General features: G+C 30.4%; 1 protein-coding gene and 1 long non-coding RNA gene across 2 annotated transcripts in view; one reads left to right on the forward strand and one right to left on the reverse strand.

Annotated features, from left to right (window-relative positions):
• LOC147909372 (uncharacterized) overlaps positions 1 to 1085 on the forward strand; it is a 42652-nt gene extending 41567 nt beyond the window's left edge. Inside the window, exon 4 of the long non-coding RNA XR_015545545.1 lies at positions 38 to 1085. This is a non-coding gene — a long non-coding RNA (uncharacterized LOC147909372). The remainder of the gene's footprint in view (positions 1 to 37) is intronic.
• Positions 1 to 18595, reverse strand: part of mus304 (mutagen-sensitive 304) — a 56188-nt gene extending 37593 nt beyond the window's left edge. The window contains exons 1-6 of the mRNA XM_011063428.2: positions 18349 to 18595; positions 17997 to 18273; positions 17683 to 17918; positions 17488 to 17618; positions 17318 to 17409; positions 16598 to 16738 (exon numbers count right to left, since the gene is read on the reverse strand). Of these exons, the coding sequence (XP_011061730.2) occupies positions 16598 to 16738; positions 17318 to 17409; positions 17488 to 17618; positions 17683 to 17918; positions 17997 to 18273; positions 18349 to 18558 (1087 nt within the window). The 5' untranslated portion in view covers positions 18559 to 18595. The remainder of the gene's footprint in view (positions 1 to 16597; positions 16739 to 17317; positions 17410 to 17487; positions 17619 to 17682; positions 17919 to 17996; positions 18274 to 18348) is intronic.
• Positions 18596 to 19947: the final 1352 nt, after the last annotated feature.

A 19947-nucleotide genomic window follows, 5' to 3' on the forward strand; every position in this document is an offset into this window, starting at 1 on the left:
TTAGTAGATGATGAAAATTTTTGGTATTTTGTTCCAGGACAAACCGTGTGGAAAATTTGGACAACACCGCGGAGAGATTCGACTAAAAAAGATATTTGACGATACGGCTATAGTGCCGTCATTTTGTAAATAAGAAATATAAAAAAAAATTTTTCATATACCTGAAGATGCATATAATGTAATCCCAATAAATAATTCTTGATTCATTCCTTCATTTTTCCAAAAAAAAAAAAAAAAAAAAAAAACAAATATTTTTCAGCTGCTGAGGTGGTATTACTCCTTAAAATGTTAAAAAATCTGTCTATTGGCGAAATTTGAAGATATAAAAAAAGTAAATGTCCTTCTCGACATTGCGTTATCCGACGTCATGGAAGTCAGATGTTCGTTACTCTTGCAAATTTGCTTCAAATAAAAAAATGTATTATACCACGATACGGATCACGATATGGTACCATTTACCTGCATCTTTTTTTTCTCTCTCTTTTGATTAATGGACTCTTAACATATTTACCGTTATTACTGATATTACATTATTATATTACTAATTTGTATGTATTAAGTATTAATTTTTTTGTTCACTTTTCTAGAATATTATTTTCTGACTACTTTAATTTCCGATATAAATGACTCATAGCGTACTACACGAAATGAAGAACACGGGATGTAGAATTATAATGAGTTTTGTAATACTATGTATATTTTTGATTTATAGCGATGTTTAAATATTACGGCAACATTGAAAATGATTCGAGCGAAGTCGAAACGTTTATTTTTGTCAATGGTAATTGTTATAATTTTATGATTTAATTTAAATTAAAGTTCTTTGCTACATTACTGGCTCTTTGCCCTTCTTTTGATTACATTGTTTTATACTTACAGAGCCTTATTATTATTTATTAATTATTATTTATTAATAAAAAAATAGGTTATATCAATATATTAGGTGTTGGAATTAATTCGTAGCGTTTTTAATGAAAGAATGTTATTTATTTCACATGAGCATTAAAAAATACATTAATGAAAGTACTTCCCATCACTTGTAAAACGCTACGAATTAATTCCAACACCTAATATATATATATATATATATATATATATATATTAGGTGTAGTAAAAAGAAATCCATTATTTTTCCAATAGATGGCTTTAGTAATTTGTCACGCGTAGACGAGATACAGATTACTAAAGCCATCTATTGGAAAAATAATGGATTTCTTTTTATTACACCTAATATATAATAATATATACATATATATATATATATATATATAAAATAGTAAAAAGGGGAACATCATATAGTGGAAACAATTATTTTATGAGTGAGGCATTGGAAAAAAATCAATTTCAAATAGAATTATATGATTTTTTACATAATATTGATTCCTCTAATTATTCTGCGTATAAAAGTATTATTGAGGTTAGGTGAAAGAATAAAAAAATAGAAAGAGAGAGGAACAAATGGAGAGGGAGGGAGGGAGGAGGGGAGAGAGAGAGAGACGAAGGTATTTTAAACTTTCTGACATATGTTCATATATTAAAATGTTAACCATCTTATAAGCTGTTAATTTTTCGATTCTTCTACCTTAATATTTTTGTACACAGAATAACTAGAAGAATCATATTAAAAAATCATATAAGATCATTGATGGGGGAAGACGCCACATTTAAGCCTTTATTCTTGAATAACTTCTTAATGTTATTAAATTAATGAACGAAAAAATATTATTTATATTCTAGTAATCTTTCTTTAGTTATACAAATCAATGAATTAAACTTTTGATGTTCCATATTATTAGAAAAAATTGATATGTCCCTGCAAAAGTGACATTTTTCCTCTATATGTATATACGGGTAAGATGCCACCTCCTATGGGAAAAGATGTCACAAACAATTAAATAATATAATACAATATAAACTTGCATATTTTACTTATTTATAGTCCATAATCAAGGATTTAAGCTATAAGAACATATAAAAATAAAATGACGAAATATGAAAGAGAATAATTTAGGAAATAAGCTGGACATACTTTTATTTATTTAAACAGCATTTCATTAACTTAAAATATTTTAAATTATATAATGAATTCAAAATTTTAATTCATAAAATCGTTTTAATGACGGTTTCAAGCAGGAAAAAATGTTTTGTATTTACTGTCATCTTATTCCCAAGTGTAAGAAGAATATTCAATTGCAACTTTTACGCATATAAGAATATTACAAATTATAATCTATATCATCCACATGACCTCCAGGAACTGATTAAAATCGTATATCATTTGCCTGATTTTATAATAAGCATTGAAATATAGACCTTAGCAATTAGCATATCAAATATTATAAAGAACATGTTTCACGATCTAACTTTTCATATTTCGTATAATCTTTACCAATCGACTTTGTCATGAACATGTTCATCTCTGCCGATAATTGCGCTGTTTACCATACAGTCATTACGGCCAACGCATGTTCTATAAAAAAATTACAAACAAAGTGGCGTCTTCCCCCTTGTGACATCTTCCCTTGAATTACCTTAATTCTATTTTAATAAATAAAGAGTTGATCTTAAAATGTTTCTAACGTCTCCACTTATAAAATAATTATTTTCGTTACATGATGTCTTTGTAATAAACTCTCTCTTTGTAATAAACACATTAGTATAAACTACTTTTTCAAGTTTCTTCAAATTTCGTCAATAATTAAATCGGTCACTTTATATGAATCACTCTGTATATAGTGTGGTTCAGTAACTGCGTAAGATAATATCTCCATTATCGTTGATACGCGGAAATGTCTAAGGAATAAATTGTTTGGTTCGAAGGGACACTTTAAGATGGGAATAATTTTTTGTCAAGATCATATTTTTAGAGATTTCAATGTAATCAATGTAATCAATTTTTTAAATTGGATTATATATTTCTATAATTAAAGCGTAATAGCTGAGATCAAGAGGAATCTTACAGTAACCTTCAGGTGACTTTGAGTACGAAATATTCAGAAATTTTGAAGAATAATAAAATAAGTACAATAGAAATATTAGTAAAGGAAAATTTATTGTAATAGGTATTCAAAATTATTTCCATTGATTTCTAAACATTTATTAATTCGATTATGAAAAAAGCGTCGCACATTTGCGCAGCATTTGGAATGAATCACAACAACAAAAGCTTATTAGATTCTTTCTTTCATTTCATAACGTGCTGTAGATTTTCATCGAAAAAAACTTCTCTTTCATAGAGCCTCATAGATTATCATTATTAAAAAAGATTCATCTATCCTTACATCTATGATTTCAACAAGACAGTGTAACGTTCTTCTCGCAATGTGAATATTTTATATCCAAAAAAAAGTATGACTCCTTGGCCGCCGCGTCCTCCTGATATTAATCCCCTAGATTGCTTTATTAAAGAAAAACCTTTTTTCGAAATCTACAACATATGACGAAATGAAAGAAAAAATCTGATAAGCTTGTACTGATGTAACACTCCAAATGTGCAATCCTCTTTTCATAATCGAACAATGTTTTAAAATTACGAAAATAATTATGAACATTTTTTACAATAATTATAAATATTCCTTTACTAATCTTTCTACTAATCTTTCTACTAGTCTTATTTGTATTCATTTCCCAAAATTTCTGAATTTTTCGTATTCAAGGTCACATGAATTCAAGTTCATTGTATATAAGTTATTAGATTCGTTTCAATAGCAGTTATTACTTTATAATAGTAAAAATAAGTAGTCTTATTTTTTTAAAAAATACGACCTTGAAATCTCTAAAAATATGATCTTAAGGAAAAAATGATTAATACAAAGTATCTTATAAGATCATAATGTGACTATACAACGAATTGGAAATAAAGGCCATAAACGGTCTTTAGTGTTGAAATAATTTTGTATGAATTTATATACTACATATCCAATTCTTCAATCTATGCACCGAATTTATTTTTAATCTTGAAACGCAATTCTGACAGAATAGTAATATCACAAATTAAATTAACGAGTAATTTAACTACATTGATGACTAAAAAAAAATTTCACAATACTTCGAATGAAACAATTTATTTCTTAAGCATTTTCGCATATTATTAACGGTAATACAGATATTACCTTGTAACAGAGAGACCTTGTAACAGAGAGTTACTGAGATATTTTATATAAACACATACCAGCCAAAAGATTCGAGCCACTTAAATAAGTAGTTCGAGATATAGAATTAAAGTTTATAGATCATAAAATTTATCATGTACTCTTCGAAAACACCACCTTAACTGGAGAGCAGAGAAGAAGGTCAGAACAAGGTTGCCACAGAAAATGAATTTTAAAATTCCCTGACTTTTGCAGGTTTTCCATATGAAAATAGAAAATTTTCCATGAATAATATAAAATAAGTAAATTTTAACATTTAGGCTCATGGATTGTAAAAAAATTAGTCTATATTATTAACACCAACGCAAAAAAAGCTTAGTAGCATAGTATAATTTTGGATGCAAATTTAAACAGCAAAAAATAAATTAGTTTTGGAAAAAAAGAATGCAGTTATGACGAAAAAGAAGGATCGAATAAAAATACTGAATAAAATATAAATTTTAATTATTTTATTAAAATCGTTTAAAAAAAAGTTAAAGTGCACAAGTTTGAACGTTGACTATAAACATCAGATATAATATTTACAAAATTATAACAATTATTTGAAATAGGAGCAGTTTCAGGAAATTGTGAGTAAATTTCGAAATTCCAGGCTTTTTTACATTTTCTCGGTTTCCATGGCCAATTTCAATTTCCCTGACTTTTCCCGGTTTTCCAGGTCTGTGGCAATCCTGTCAGAAAATTTCAAATGACATGTGAAGTCGAGTGAGGATTCATTTGAAAAAGCTTTCCGAGATGAGAACTACGCAGGGTGACTGACATTTCTATACTATTTCTATTCTATATTCACAGAGTTATAATCATTATTGAATTTTTGTGATAGCGAGAGCTCATAGCGAGGACGTAAGAAAGATAAACCATACGGGCACATGTGTTCCTGAGAGAGGAGGGGAATGTACGGAGCAATAGATTGTTAAAATTTGACAAAAGAAACATCTATACGTTATATTACTATAACTACTGACGGATGGCAATCTTGATTTACCATTCATAAATTGCCATAGTAAAGTGTTATTAACATAAGGTTGGCCGAAACCACCATCATCAACAACAGATAACACGACAACGTACTCTTGTTACTTACTTATATCTAAACGATATAAATAAAGATATTAGCAAATAAAGTGAGCCTCTTTACATGGTGCCGAAACTCGAGTAAAAGTAAGAAAGCAGATAAAAAGAAATAGTCAATCAAGATGCTCGGCGGAAGTTCAAATACGCAGGAACACGACGGTATGGTCGGACTTAAACCTCCAAAAGTTTTCTACATCAATAAACTAGAGGAATTTAGCTAACGAGTGGAAAAAATGGATACAAATTTACGAATGGTACGAAATAGCCATAGGTATAGCGAAAAAAACCACCGAAATACAAGTAGCTACGTTCATGTCGATATTAGGATTGGATGCAATAGAGATATTTAACTCTTTTAATCTAAGTAGTACGGAAACCAAAAACAGTCATTAAACAAAAATTTCAAAACTTTATTCCAAAAATTAATGTAACGTTTTTGAAAGATATATATTCAATAAGTCTGTTCAAAGAACAGAAGAAATGTTTGATGATTATTTGACTTCCTTAAGATTAAAGACAAAAAATTGTGACTTTGGCGAATTAGAAGACAGTCTGATTTGCGATCGTATAATGGTTGGAATCAATAATCATCAATGATAGTGTCAGAGTTAACTTCAAACTGGATATAGGTGCTCAATGTAATGTGATAACAAAAAAAAATCGCAGAAGAGCCTAGTAATCAAACAGTCCACAACGAAGTTGTTGAAGACTTTTTCAAATCACACAGTAATTGGAGAAGCAGTCACCAAGGTAACGCACAAAAAAAGCACACTCATAGAATTTTTAATTGTAGACGAAAACTTACAACCAATCTTGGGTAAAAATACATGTGTAAACCTTGGCTTGATAAAACGTATGGACTTAATTAAAGAAGAAACAAGTTAGATATTCGAGGGATTAGGTTGTCTAAAAAATTTCAAATATGACATAGACCTAGTGGACAATCCAAAACTAACAATATGCCTCCCAAGAAGAATTCCACACGCTATAAAAGAAGATGTCAAGAAGGAACTGGATAAAATGGTAAAACTAAACATAATTGAACCGATTACTGAACCAACCGAGTCGGTTTCGCCAATGGTAGTGGTGAAACAGAGAAACAAAATCCGAATGTGCATCGATCCATCAAATTTGAACAAGAATATTAAAAGAAGACACTATTCACTTAAGAGTTTAGAAGAAATCGCTGCCAAGTTACATGGAGTCAAATGGTTTTCGCTACTGGATTGCAAAAAAAGATTTTGACAAATTCAAGTACACCACGTACAGCCAAATATCTAATCTTCGCTACACCATGGGGTGTATTCGCTACAGCAGCAAGAGGATGCCGTTTGGATTAGCTTCAGCTCCAAGTAAAAAAGAAGTATTCCAACAAGTAATGTCAAATCTATTAGAAAATATGGAAGGAGTAGAATGTTCGATATGGACGACATGGACGATATCTTATTGTTTGCCTCCACTCAAACAGAGCTATAAGAAAGTGATTACTAAGTTAGAATATGCTGGTTTAAAACTGAACAAACAGAAATATATATTCCAACAACAAAAAGTTAAATTTTTAGGTCATTTAGTATCAAAGGAAGGATTAAAAGCAGATCTAGATAAATTACAGGACATTCAGTTATTAAATAAATATATATTCCATCAGTTATAAAAACACTGATATATTCCATCAGTTATAAAAACACCCACAAATATGAAACAAGTTCAATGATTCCTTGGTATCATCACTTACTTCGCTAAGTTCATAAAAAATGTCGCCGAGTTAACTGCACCGTTAAGACAATTAACTGAGAAAGATTATAAATGGCAATGGAATAGTACACATGAATTAGTTTTTCAAGAACTTAAAAAATGCTTAGAAAATACACCAGTATTAGAATATTATAATTCATCAAAGCCGATTTATATTATCAGTAGCAGCACAGCTTTAAGCGCGGTAATGCTACAGGACAACCAGCCTATTAGCTATAATACAAAAGCATTAACTAAAACTCAAATCAATTATAGCCAGCTAGAAAAAGAAATGCTAGTTATAGCATATATCACAGCTTGTAAAAAATTTCACATGTACATTTGGGATCACAAAAACGTAAAAATTGAAAGCGACTACAAATCATTGAAGTCAATATTTAAAAAGTCACTTCATTGCGCCCCTTCAAGATTGCAAAGAATGTTATTAGAAATCATAACATACAATTTAAATGTAAAATATAAAAAAGGAACTGAGCTAGTAGTGGCAGATATACTCAGCAGGGATTGTGAGGTAAAAAAAGAGCCGGAGGAGGATTCAGACAGGATACTTATAGTTCACGTAGTAATACCATTCTCCTCGAAAATCAAACAGCAAATTAAAAACAATATCAATCAAAACGGAGAACTAAAATTGCTAAGCAAAACTATAATCAAAGAATGGCAGCATTCAGAAATACAGCCAATTTTGCATAAATACTGAACCTACAGGGATCAACTATCATTCATCGTCTAACTATCATAGATGACTTCATACTCAAGAATAATAGATTATTAATATCTCAACTATTCATCAAGAAAGTGATAGAACAGAGTCACTTAGGACACAAAGACTTCAAGGAACATTGAGGATGGCTCGTAATTCCGCATTCTGGCCAGGAATGACCAAGGATACACGTATATACAACAATGCCAAGCATGTCAAAAAGTACAAAACGACAACCTTCAGAACTCATTTACCTTTAAGAACCACCATACAGACCATGGTCCCAAGTAGCATCTGATATATTCCACTTAAAAGGACAAGATTATTTAATTATAGTAGATGCATATTCAGGATTTTTTAACTTTGTTAAACTATCAAATATAAACAGTACGATAATCATCAAAGCCTGCAAAATCTGGTTTTCTACTAGAAATTGAAATTCCAGACATACTATTAACAGATAACGGACGCCAATTCACTTCTGAAGAATTCAGCACATTCGCTAAGCAATGGAAGTTCTAACAGAGGTTCTCCAGTTCCAGAATTTCCACGTTCCAACGGATTAGCGAATGTTATGTGTAGGATGCTAAAAAACTAATTAAAAAATGTAATAAAGAAGGTTCGGATATTCTGCTAGCATTATTACATCACAGAAACACATCTAGAGGTAATCTAGGATCACCAGTTCAACGATTAATGAGCCGTCAAACAAAAACGTTAATGCCAGTTAATAAAAAATTGCTTCATCCACAAGTAATACCAAACGTCCAAGAAAAATTAAAAATGATTCACAAAGAAGAGAAAAAGTACGCAGACGTGAACAAACGCAGTATATCGAAATTCAAGCAAGGAGAACAAATATTATTCTGTAATGAGAAGCTGGATACCAGCCACCACAACAATAGTTGATAAAACACTAAAACCACCCTCCTACATCATCAAAACAACAGATGGTAGACAACTAAGGAGAAGTTGGTTTTTGAAACCTTTAAAGAAGACTACAACAAATTAGTTGAGTACAAGTCAGTTTGAGTCTAGCATCGTAGAAGAAGGAATAAAACAAATATCGAATATTCCACATCGAAAAAAACAAATAGAATAGCCCGGATAGATACTCTCTGGAACAATCAGAGAAAGCAGACGACCTATTATTAGTGCAAGAACAAACAAGTGACTCCCAAGCAACACCTGTTCTCAAATCGCGTTATGAAAAGACAATCCGTCCTAAAAAACTTTTAGACTGCTAACTATTCAGTTTACAAAAGAAGGAAGATGACGGATGGCAATCCTGATTTACTATGTGCATTCATAAATCCATAGTAAAGTATTTTTATTAACATAAAATTGATCATACCGAAACCACCATCACCAACAACAGACAACACGACACAACGTACTCTCGTTACTTAATTGTATCTAAACGATATAAATAAAGATATTCGCAAATAAAGTGAGCCTCTTTACAAATCAAACATTTTAGTTATTTAACAAAAAATTAAATAACAAAAAATTGAATATCCAAAACACGCATATTTACCCAGATAGCCAAGTTTGTAGAAAGCAGATTTTTTAAATTCTGCTACACATTGTGTCAACAAAATGACAAATAGAATTAGATGTACACAATACCTACTGTTGATAGACTACTAGAAAAAACGTAACAGAATCCGCAAGCGTCAGATAATGTTGACAAGATCTGCTCAGTTTTTGCCAACAATTTGCCAACATTATATCGACAGACGATATTAACAGAACACAAGCCTAATGCGGACGCAGTTGATGGCAGACTGCCGTCATTTTCTGCTCGAACCTGCTGACAGTCTGCTAGAACGTTGCAGACATTTGGCTATTTGAATATATTTCAAAAAATACATAATACAATAAATATATATAAATTATATTTGAAAAACGACTTGCAGTCATTCAATACTGCAAGATTAATGAATTGCAAGGTCCATCCATTTTTAATTTGAGGCTTACATAAAAATTAAAACATATATGAAGACACAACACACGCGTGCGCGCGCGCACGCACCAACACACACGCATACATACTCAACTCCACACCCTCTCCCATTCACTCAAGGACACGCGTCTCTACACGAAGCCTTATTTTTCTTATGTTCTCACCGTGGGTTTTTGCTATCATAAAATCTCAATAACAGTATTTGAACGATTGTAATTCTGCGAAAAAAATCATAAAAATGTCAATCAACTCATGTTATTCTCATCTCTCTTTTAAATGAACCCCTACTCGATCTTACATATCATTATTTAAGATTTCCGGGGATATTAAGGTGAATGATTATCGAAGTTAAATCACAGATTTTACAATCCCATTGTATTCCTACAAATTTTAATTCTATATTTCGAACTGTACAGAGATTTTTAGATTCAAAACTTTATATGCGGGCACTGTATATGCATATACAGAATGTCTCATTTTAATTGGCCCAGGCAAATATCTTGAAAAATATAGAAAATTCGGAAAAATGTTTCAGACAATAATTGTAAAATTCAAAGAGCGACATAAAACCCTAGACACAATGTAACAACAGTAATGAGAACAGCGATAGGAATAGCTTAGAAATAAGCGATATATAACTGTTACCTCCCGTTGCACAATGCGAGAGAAATAAAAATGTCAACCAATCTGATCTCGCATATAGATTGCAGTATATTCTTCCATCTGCTTCAAAGTTATAGCACATATAAACAAAATGAAAAATCTGAACACTGATTGGTAGACTATAAGGTGATAGACACAAATTCCAACTCGTCAGAAATTTAGCACTATTACTTTATTCTGTGTTGCTATGTGCATATACATTCCCAAATGTTGGATGCCTCTGTTTCTAACGCTATCGTTATTTCTATCACTATCGCTGTTTCGCATTTTGTTTAGGAGCTTAAGAAGATATCACTTTGATCTTGGATGCCTATCGCCAAGGTAAGATTAAGGTCACTTAGAATTTTTATATGGAACCCTCCATTTTTCCTTATGTTTTCATGCAGCTTACCTCAAAATCTTTTCAAAACATAATACAATAATTGTTCATAAAATACTTTCCGAATTATAATTCTTGGAAGTATTACAATACCGTCGGCATTAGCATACAAGATATCCAACCGACGGCTAAATTTCCTGAATGTTGTTCAGGATCATAATTTAGATAACATTTGTCAAGCTGTTGGAGGTTGTATCCTTCTTTTCATTATTAAAAAGTGATCTTGACTTGATCACAAGTTTTGTTTGAAACGATTTTCCGTATTTATCATAGTTTTCGAAAAATCTTAATGCATTATTTAAAATGGGCCTGTACATGTATATATGTATACATAATTTTACATGTACATATAATATATATTATATGTATGTGTGTGTATACACACAGAATATATACACACAGAGTATATAGGCTATGTTCAGCAGAAAAAGCAGCTTTGCAACTGTTGTAAAATTCTTCAATATGATTGATTCTTGCTTTTGGTTCCTTATAGATCTAAATGTATAAATCAATCATATTGAAGAATTTTATAACAGTTGCAAAGCTGCTTTCTCTGCTGAACGCAGCCAAAATAACCATTTCAAACTCGTTTTTAAAAAAATGTACACTTGAAAAATGTTCCAGAGAAAAGTATAGCAGTTAGTGCAACCTTGGATGTTGATCACGTAAAAATTATTTCGAAATTTTTAAATAGAAACCCCTATCTTTGATTACATATTTTTGTAGTTAACCTTGAGAGCTTTTCCAAAACACTATAATATTAGGTGTTGGAATTAATTCGTAGCGTTTTTAAATGAAAGAATGTTATTTATTTCACATGAGCATTAAAAAATACATTAATGAAAGTACTTCCCATCACTTGTAAAACGCTACGAATTAATTCCAACACCTAATAAATTCCAAATTATGGACCCTTGAAAGTTACAGTATCAGCAACATTAGCATTATCTAAGGTATCCGATTGATTAAATCTTTTAAGGAGGTTCTCGCGCTACTTCCTAATGATTAGTCAATAGTTTATTCATAATATGTAAAACAATTAAAATAATGGAACAAAAAGATTACTAGCAATATCTTATGCCATTATAAATTAAGTTAATTTTATGTGTTACTAAATATTTTCAAAACGACAACATAAAAGTTGTAAGATGCTCATTTGATATATGTATACGCATCATTCATTTGACATATATTCTAACTTTTTTCATTGAAGAATATAAATTTCTTATAAACTGGTCAGTTTAAATGAAATTTTACAATAATAAATTTAAGTGTTTACTTTATAATAACAATTTTTTCATTACTATCTTATATACAAGTGTCTCAATTTAAAAGAGAATAACTACAAAATAAGATTATATCTTCAACTTGTAATGTAAAATTCTATAAATTTCGAATTAAATATCTTTTCAAAATGATATGGTAAAAGCCAATAAAATTTTTCTAAATATTATTGATATTAACTTTTGTATGACATATATATTATAGACTTATCTTATATTTCATCAAACGCGAGAACCTTCTTAAATGTTTAGGGTCATGATTTTGACATTATAGATCTGTTTTTTTGTGACTGAATTAATGTACCCTTTTGGAACTTAAATAGGTACATATTTGATATTTGGTAAAAACAAGAAAGTTCTAGTGTAAAAATAAAAAACAGATCATATACAGGATATCCTAAAATAATCGCCAAATATTTTGTGTGCTAATAGAGCGGACTAAAAATCTTCTATCATTTTGCAATTTTCGCAATAATTAACAAGATATTATAATAATTATTAAAAATCGTCGGATATTGATTTTCAATAATTTTTTGCTCAAGTACTATCAACTTTACAGAAAAACAGTAAGAAACAAAAATTGTTTATTTTCTTCTCATAGAACTCTAAGAATTTTTTATCACTTTTTAGTACTGCATTGGTAACTATTTTTACCAACATGAGAAAATGCGGTACTAAAAAATTCTGAAAAAATTCTCAGAACTCTATGAGAAAAAAATAAACAATTTTTGTCACTTGCTGTTTTTCTGTAAAGTTGATAGTATTTGTAAAAAATTATTGAAAACCAATATTCGACGATATTTAGTAATTAATATCTTATTAACTATTGCGAAAATTGTAAAGTGATAGAGGACTTTTTGACTTAGTTTAGTCCGCTCTAACAGCACATGAAATATTTAGCGGTCATTTTGGAACATCCTATATATCAAGATCAAAGCCATTAAAGGTTTTTTTTCTTATTTTCATTTTTAAGATAAAAAAGCCAAATCAAATATATACAAGATGTTTATAGTCTATTACAGTCCCTCTATTTTGGAAACAATTCAAAATTATGAAAAATCACGAAATAAAAGCATCGTAGGAAAAAATCCTATCAAGAACTAGTTTTCCGTATGTAAAGAGTGTGTAAAATTGCAAATCGATCGAGCCGTCTTCAAGATATAATGATCACGCGTTTTGAGAAAAAGTTTAAAGTTTTACATTCAGTTATATTTTTCGTTGCTAACGTTTCAACCTTTTCAGTTGCTCATTCAGACAAAACTGTTACCCAACCAACGGTCCATATTTTTGCTTTGAGACTTGTTATTAATAAATACAATAAATAGAAAAAGACCCTTCTTTGACCTGCGCGAATTTGAACCGTCCTGTCGCAGATGCGCCTACCTGTCGTCTTCAACGCGCTCGAACCTTCTCGTCTATAATTTCGTGTAACTTCCTCTATTTTTTGCCGGATTGATTTATAACTCTACAAAAACATTCTTAAAACATTATACTTTAAAAATATGTATAAAAAAATCGATTTTTTTCACCATCTCTATAGATGTATATTCCGTTCAATGAGAGAATGATCATCGGATGAAAACTCGTCCGTTTTGCGCAGGTCTTCATAGCGTTATACAGCGTTATATTGCCTTCTATGCGCAAACCGAAGTCATTCTCTCGTTGAACAGAGTATGTATACTTCCTTAAAGAAATTGAGGTTGTCCTCAAGAATTTCAAATGAATCTCCTCGTAGCATATCATTTGAAAGAACATAAAAAAAGAAAGTTTTTGGTTCAATGCAAAAATAGATACGTTGACCCGTTTGGGAGTCATTTATGTCAAAATTTGAAAAATTCTATTTGTTTTTACCTTCAATATATGTTGGATTCATTACAACAACTGTTTAAAATAGACACCGTTCACTTCTTGATATTGAAATAATCAATTATGAAATTCCTACGTTCTGCACGAACTGTCGATGTCCGAAGCATTTTCGAGTACTGTTTTTTCGCAGTGCGTAAGGTACATTGGCAGAAATTCTATTGTACAGTGACTACGTTTACACGATTTGATTTGCGCCGAACTTATAATATTGATATTAAGAAACTGGTCAATCACAGTCATTCCATTCTTCAGAGGAATAGCTGTAATTGGCCAATTTCACAATATCAATGTTATAACTCAATGTGCTCAAACATGTTCCGAATCACAGCGGAACGGCAGATTGTAAAAATATCTAATAAAATATTTCAGAAAGTAAAAGAGGAATTTTATAATCAAATATTTTATTGTGTAGATTTGAACAATGCTCATTTTGAACAATTACTGCAATAAATTTGACACTTATTGAAGGATAAGAACAAACGAAATTTTTCAAACAAATGAAAGTTTGACATTGAATAACTTCCGAACGGGTCTACCTATTAACCACCGTTCCTGCTGAACGAACAATTTTCTTTTTTCATGCCCTTTCATATTATATACTACATATAGAGAATTCCATTTGAAATTTTTGAATTAAGGGCACCCTCTTGGAAAGAGCAACCTCTCTAATTCCCTTAAAAAAGTAGTTCCTTGAAAATCGAACACGTATTTTGATTTTTCATAATTTTTATTTTTCATAATTGATTTGTTTTCAAAATATAAGAACGATAAGAAACTTTGTAGGCATCTTGTATATCTATCTGTAAGTTCCAAAAGTGTATACTCATGACAACATTCAAGATTCCTGAATACTCACCTCAGCCATATTGATCGTAACGTCATAAACGAGAAATGTCATAAGCTAATTGTAATTGTCTTGCAATTTGTAAATAGAAAGAATTTTAATGAAATAAAATAATAAGATCGCTTTAAAACACTTGTAAAAATGGGCCTGAAACTATCTTTATCTCCCCTCACAGTCGGTAAAGAATCACATAAAAGATAAAGAAAGACATAAATTGCGTTTATTAGTTTTTACTTAATGCATATGTGTAGTCTATTTTCACTTCACAAGTTTTTTTTTACTATTTACTGACTGTCAGGGGAGATAAGAACAGTCTCTGCCCATTTTTACAAGTGTTTTAAAGCGGTCTCATCATTTCATTTCATCTAAATTCTTTTTATTTATTTACATGACATGCAAGAAAAATCAATGTTCAAATCATTTCTCGCTTATAACGTCACGATCCAATATATGGCTAAAGTGATTATTCACAAGCCTTAAAAGATTTTAGTCAATTAGACAATGGCAATATCTTAATTTTTAATACGTCATATTCGAAAAAAATTTAATGAAAAGTACCTCTATTTACAATTTATTATTAAATTTTTATATAATTTATTTTTTTTTTATTTTTTTTTATTTATATATTAATCTTCAGCTCTGGATTATGTACACTTAAGCTGTATAAAACAGTGGTAAGCATTCACAAACCATAAAGATGGGGAAAACTAGAGTAGGGATAAAAAGTTTCATATACCTCCTCTATTAATCCTTCCCCCTCCCTTCCCCCCTCCACAGCATGCTGTGAGAATTGAATGAGAATTTACCCTAATCATTAATAGTCAATATTTTAGTGTATTACACCCACACTCGAGAAACATATCTCGAAAGTACAAATCTCGACAATCTTATTTTAATAATTCAAGAATTTTTGTGTAAGTTTTATTTATCGTTAATAAATGAAAATAGGTTGATTTGTAGTATTTTTTATATTATTTAATAGAAATTCTAAACACTTGAAACAAAGTCTGAATAAATATATAGCTCGATATTCTTAGAAAATGTGTTTAATAATATTTTTCACGTATGTCATTTTTATATTATAATTGTGCATTATTTTACTGTTTATAAAGTTTAAACTCATTTATTAGATTGGTGACCTAACTTCACATTGCCGAACACAAATATAGCTTTTGAAACTAATCGAACTAATGGTATGTTTTACTTAAAGTACGTTCGATTACCATTAAAACTCCACTAGAAAAATCTTTCCAACAATTTTCTCCATAAAAAATTACAAATTTTCAAAGAAAATCCGGTTTTCTCGCGAATTTCAATGTTTTTATTTCTCTTTTTTCTTGAATATTTCGAATATCTTCAATTTTTCGATTTTCGTACCCATTCATTCTTCTTTCTGAATTTTTGGCGATTAAAAAAAAATTTGTTCGTGATTGAAAACGTGAGAGCGACATACTTATGTGCTCCAAAATCTCGAATCAGATATAGCGTGCCAGCTGAGGGTTAAAATATCTAACACTCGAAATCAACTACAAGAATATGATATAAAAAATAAGAATTTGCATTAAAAAATTTCGAAATGATTTTTACGTAACTCCAACAATGCTATCCAAAAGAGTGTTCTGATTCCCACCTCGGTGCTTTTCGAGTGTTATATCATCCTCGTTCAACATTCAGTAAATAATAAGGATGATATAATATCCTGCCAGGAAGCACCCAGATCTCCATCCAAATATGTTCCAAGGTCACACTAACATTTCTATTAATATGGCACTTAGAATCCTATATCTTTTGTCTGGAAAATTTTTCAAGAAAGTATACATTTCTTGAAGTAACCTGATATGGTTGCTCTTATACTTTATATGATTATATTAATATGTATATTTTTGCAGAACAATTCTGTGAATAACATTTACCAAAAATTCTAAATGTTTCTTCTTCTTGCAAAATAGGTAAATTTCTCCTTCCAGTTTTTTCTATGACTTTAATGTTAACGATGGATTTTTCTGGTAGTGATACTCCAAACATTAACTCTGAAATTCTTGCAAGAGGAAAATCTAAAAAATATTTGTGGTATTACAAAATTGTCACAATAATATACAAGGTGTTCAGCGCAATAGTATGTATGATTTTTCACACTTTCGACAGTTAAAAAAGATTGAAAAGTCAGTATTCATCTATTTTATATAGGCTATAACATACGATAAAAAAAATTTTTTTAAATAACATATAATTTTTGTTGTAATATTATAGGAATCTTCAAGACAAATTCAAATCACTGTTGAAATATCACTTTTGTTGATGTTTTATTGATTTTATTGCATATTTTATTAAATAAGTAGATATATGTATATATATATGTATGTATGTTCTGTGTTCTAGTCAGAGGTTGTACTGCTGTTACAAATTTGATATTAAACATCAATAAAATCAATAAAACATCAATAAAAGTAACATTTCGGTATTAATTTAAATTTGTAATTAAAGTTGTAATTAAAGTTGTAGCCTATATAAAACAGATGAATATTCACCTTTTAACTGTTTTTCAATAAGTCGGAAGTATCTGAGAAATCATATGGATTGGACTGTTGAACGTCCTAAATATCTTTTAAATAATTTTATAATAGTATACTCACAAATATTAAATGTCTTAAGTTGATAATCATTTTTCTTGTAAATATTAGCTTGTACACATACTTCTTTCATTTTTAGATTCCTATTCGTGATCCTATTAAATGCATATTAGTTATAGGTACTTTGAATGTTAAGTTCATAAAAATCAAATTTGGATTATTTTTTATCTTACCGATTTATTGGAATAACATATTTGCACTTATCAGTAGAAGAGTTTGTGTATGACATTTGTGGTTCCCTTAGTTTAATATTTCCAGATTCTAATAGTTTATAACGTTCTTGAAGATTTCCTATTTCCAGATTCTATACATTAATAGATAATGTTATCATATATTTTTGTGATATTGAGCAAAAGAATAAAACTCACTTGTAATTCTAATCGTGTTTTTAGCTGTTCTTTTTCTTTATAAATTTTGTTAATCTCTGATCTATGACGATTGGCTTGTTCTTCAATTAAACGCATCTTTTCTAATTTCTCATTTTCAACTCGTAACTGAGTTTGTTGTAGTTGTTGCCGTAAAAATGCAGTTTCACCATCTTTAGTTATAAAATCATTCAACAATTTTTTGTTTTCAGTTTTTAATTTTTCCAATTCTTTACCATCTACAAATATATGTAAAAGAAATCATGAAAATAAAGATATTTTTTTTGTAATTATCAGTATTTCTACAATGATATTACCATGTACAATAATTTTATTGCTCTTTTGGAAAGTTGAATTATGATCTTTTTTATCTATTAACTTATTTCTAAACTGAGAATAATTCATTTCTGTTATGTTTTGATGATTCTGACTTGTACTCTGTACATTCTTTGTTAACAAGTCTGAGTTAGACTTTTCTATAGCTTGTGGTAATTTTGAACATGATGTTTCATTATAGGCAGTTGTTCTCTCTGGAAAATCTGATTTCACCGAATTCAAATCATGTAGTCTTAAATTATTTAACAAGTTAGTCTCCTTGAAAGTAAAGATTCAGATTATAAATAAATTTCATGGCACATTTTAAAACTAAACTTACATCAACAGCATTACCTGTACACAAGCTTGAGATGCAATTAAATCCATTTCCTCAATTTCTTCTTCGTCAAAATCATCACCCCAAAGATCATCATTCTGAGCGTTTTTATTCGTAGAAATTTCTTCCTGTATTCTATGATACTTCAAATTCTTATTAGGAATATCAAATTTTGCCCGTTTCGCAGGCATTCGATAATCATCCATTATTGTCGCCTCGGAGGGCATAGAGTGTTTAAATGTATGATATTTGCGATACAAGCGAACTCTTAAGGTGCATTACATGTAAGCGTCAAGCGTCACGCTTAAACACAATAAGTACAGGGAATAACGAGCCGTCCAATCAGAGCTCTGGTGTATAAGTTCGATATTATATCCCAGAATCTCTGATTGGCTCTGACAGCTCATTATTTTTTGTTGCCTGTGCCTGTTTAAGTCTTTACAAGCTGGCGTTTTATCCCCACTCCACCGCTACGCAAAGCAGTTAAGTTAGTTAAAAAGCTTTTCGCTATCGCCTCTATCCTTTTCATGGAGAATAAAGGATCCGTTTCGAATTTCGAGCATGAAACGCATGATGCATCATTTGTTGTTGTTTACTAATTAATAAAGATGGATAAAACGATACATCGTACATTTCATGTGTAACTTGGAACGCATCCAAAAACTGGCGAAGTTACTTCCACTATGCCGCGAATAAAGAAGCGTTAAACAATTCAAAAAATTGATCAATAAAAAAATGCTTTGAAATATTTGGCCAATCAAGTGGGCCATAGTCAGAGTCAGCTTGCTTCGCTCATAATTGGATAGTGTCGAACTTCAAGCATTTATTCATTGGATTCATCATTTTGGCGAAAATTGATGAAGATGATTGACGATGTCAGTGCTAGCAGCCAATACGATGACAAGATTCTAATCTACTAGCAATCCAGCAGGAAAACAAGCATCATGTGCCGCAGACTTTAAGCCAATCAGTAATCAGTAAAACACGAAACCACAACAGCGGTGAACGAATAACTTCTGATTGATTACGCGATACGCGAGATAAATACACCTCATGGGATTCTAACTTTAGTTCTGCATTACACAGTTCAGTTTAGTTCAGTTCTAGTCCAATGACAGTTCCTTGTGCAGGAACAGAAAACAAATCTTTTTCTCTTCTTTTGTGCTAGAACCAAATTGTAATTTCGCGCGTATCAAGGCCCCTAGTCTTGAAAAGAAACGTATACCAAAGTAAAGTTTATAAAGCAGTTCTACATTAGTTGCAAGCCGATTGCGAGTTTGTTGCGACAGCCAATATAAAGCATTGATTTCAAAATGCAAGCTTCAGATTGGCTGTCGCAACAACTTGCGATCGGCTTGCAATTAATATAGAATCGACTTAAAGGAAATACTAGAGTAAACGTCACGTATATATACGTCACGTATGCATACTCTTTAGACTTTTGTATCTTGTATGTTTCTTTTCAAGAATAGCGCCCTTGTGATCGCACATCCGATTACATGCGCCAATGGTGTTCTTTTCGTGATTGTTAAGCGGGGAATACAGACTCTTGTATAATGCATAACACATGACGCATGAGAAAATCAACCAATCAAAGTGTTTTATTTCCTTCCTTT

This window comes from Acromyrmex echinatior, chromosome 6 (genome assembly GCF_024713525.1).
Source record: "Acromyrmex echinatior isolate Ae372 chromosome 6, ASM2471352v2, whole genome shotgun sequence".
In the NCBI taxonomy this organism is placed as follows: Eukaryota; Metazoa; Arthropoda; class Insecta; order Hymenoptera; family Formicidae; genus Acromyrmex; species Acromyrmex echinatior.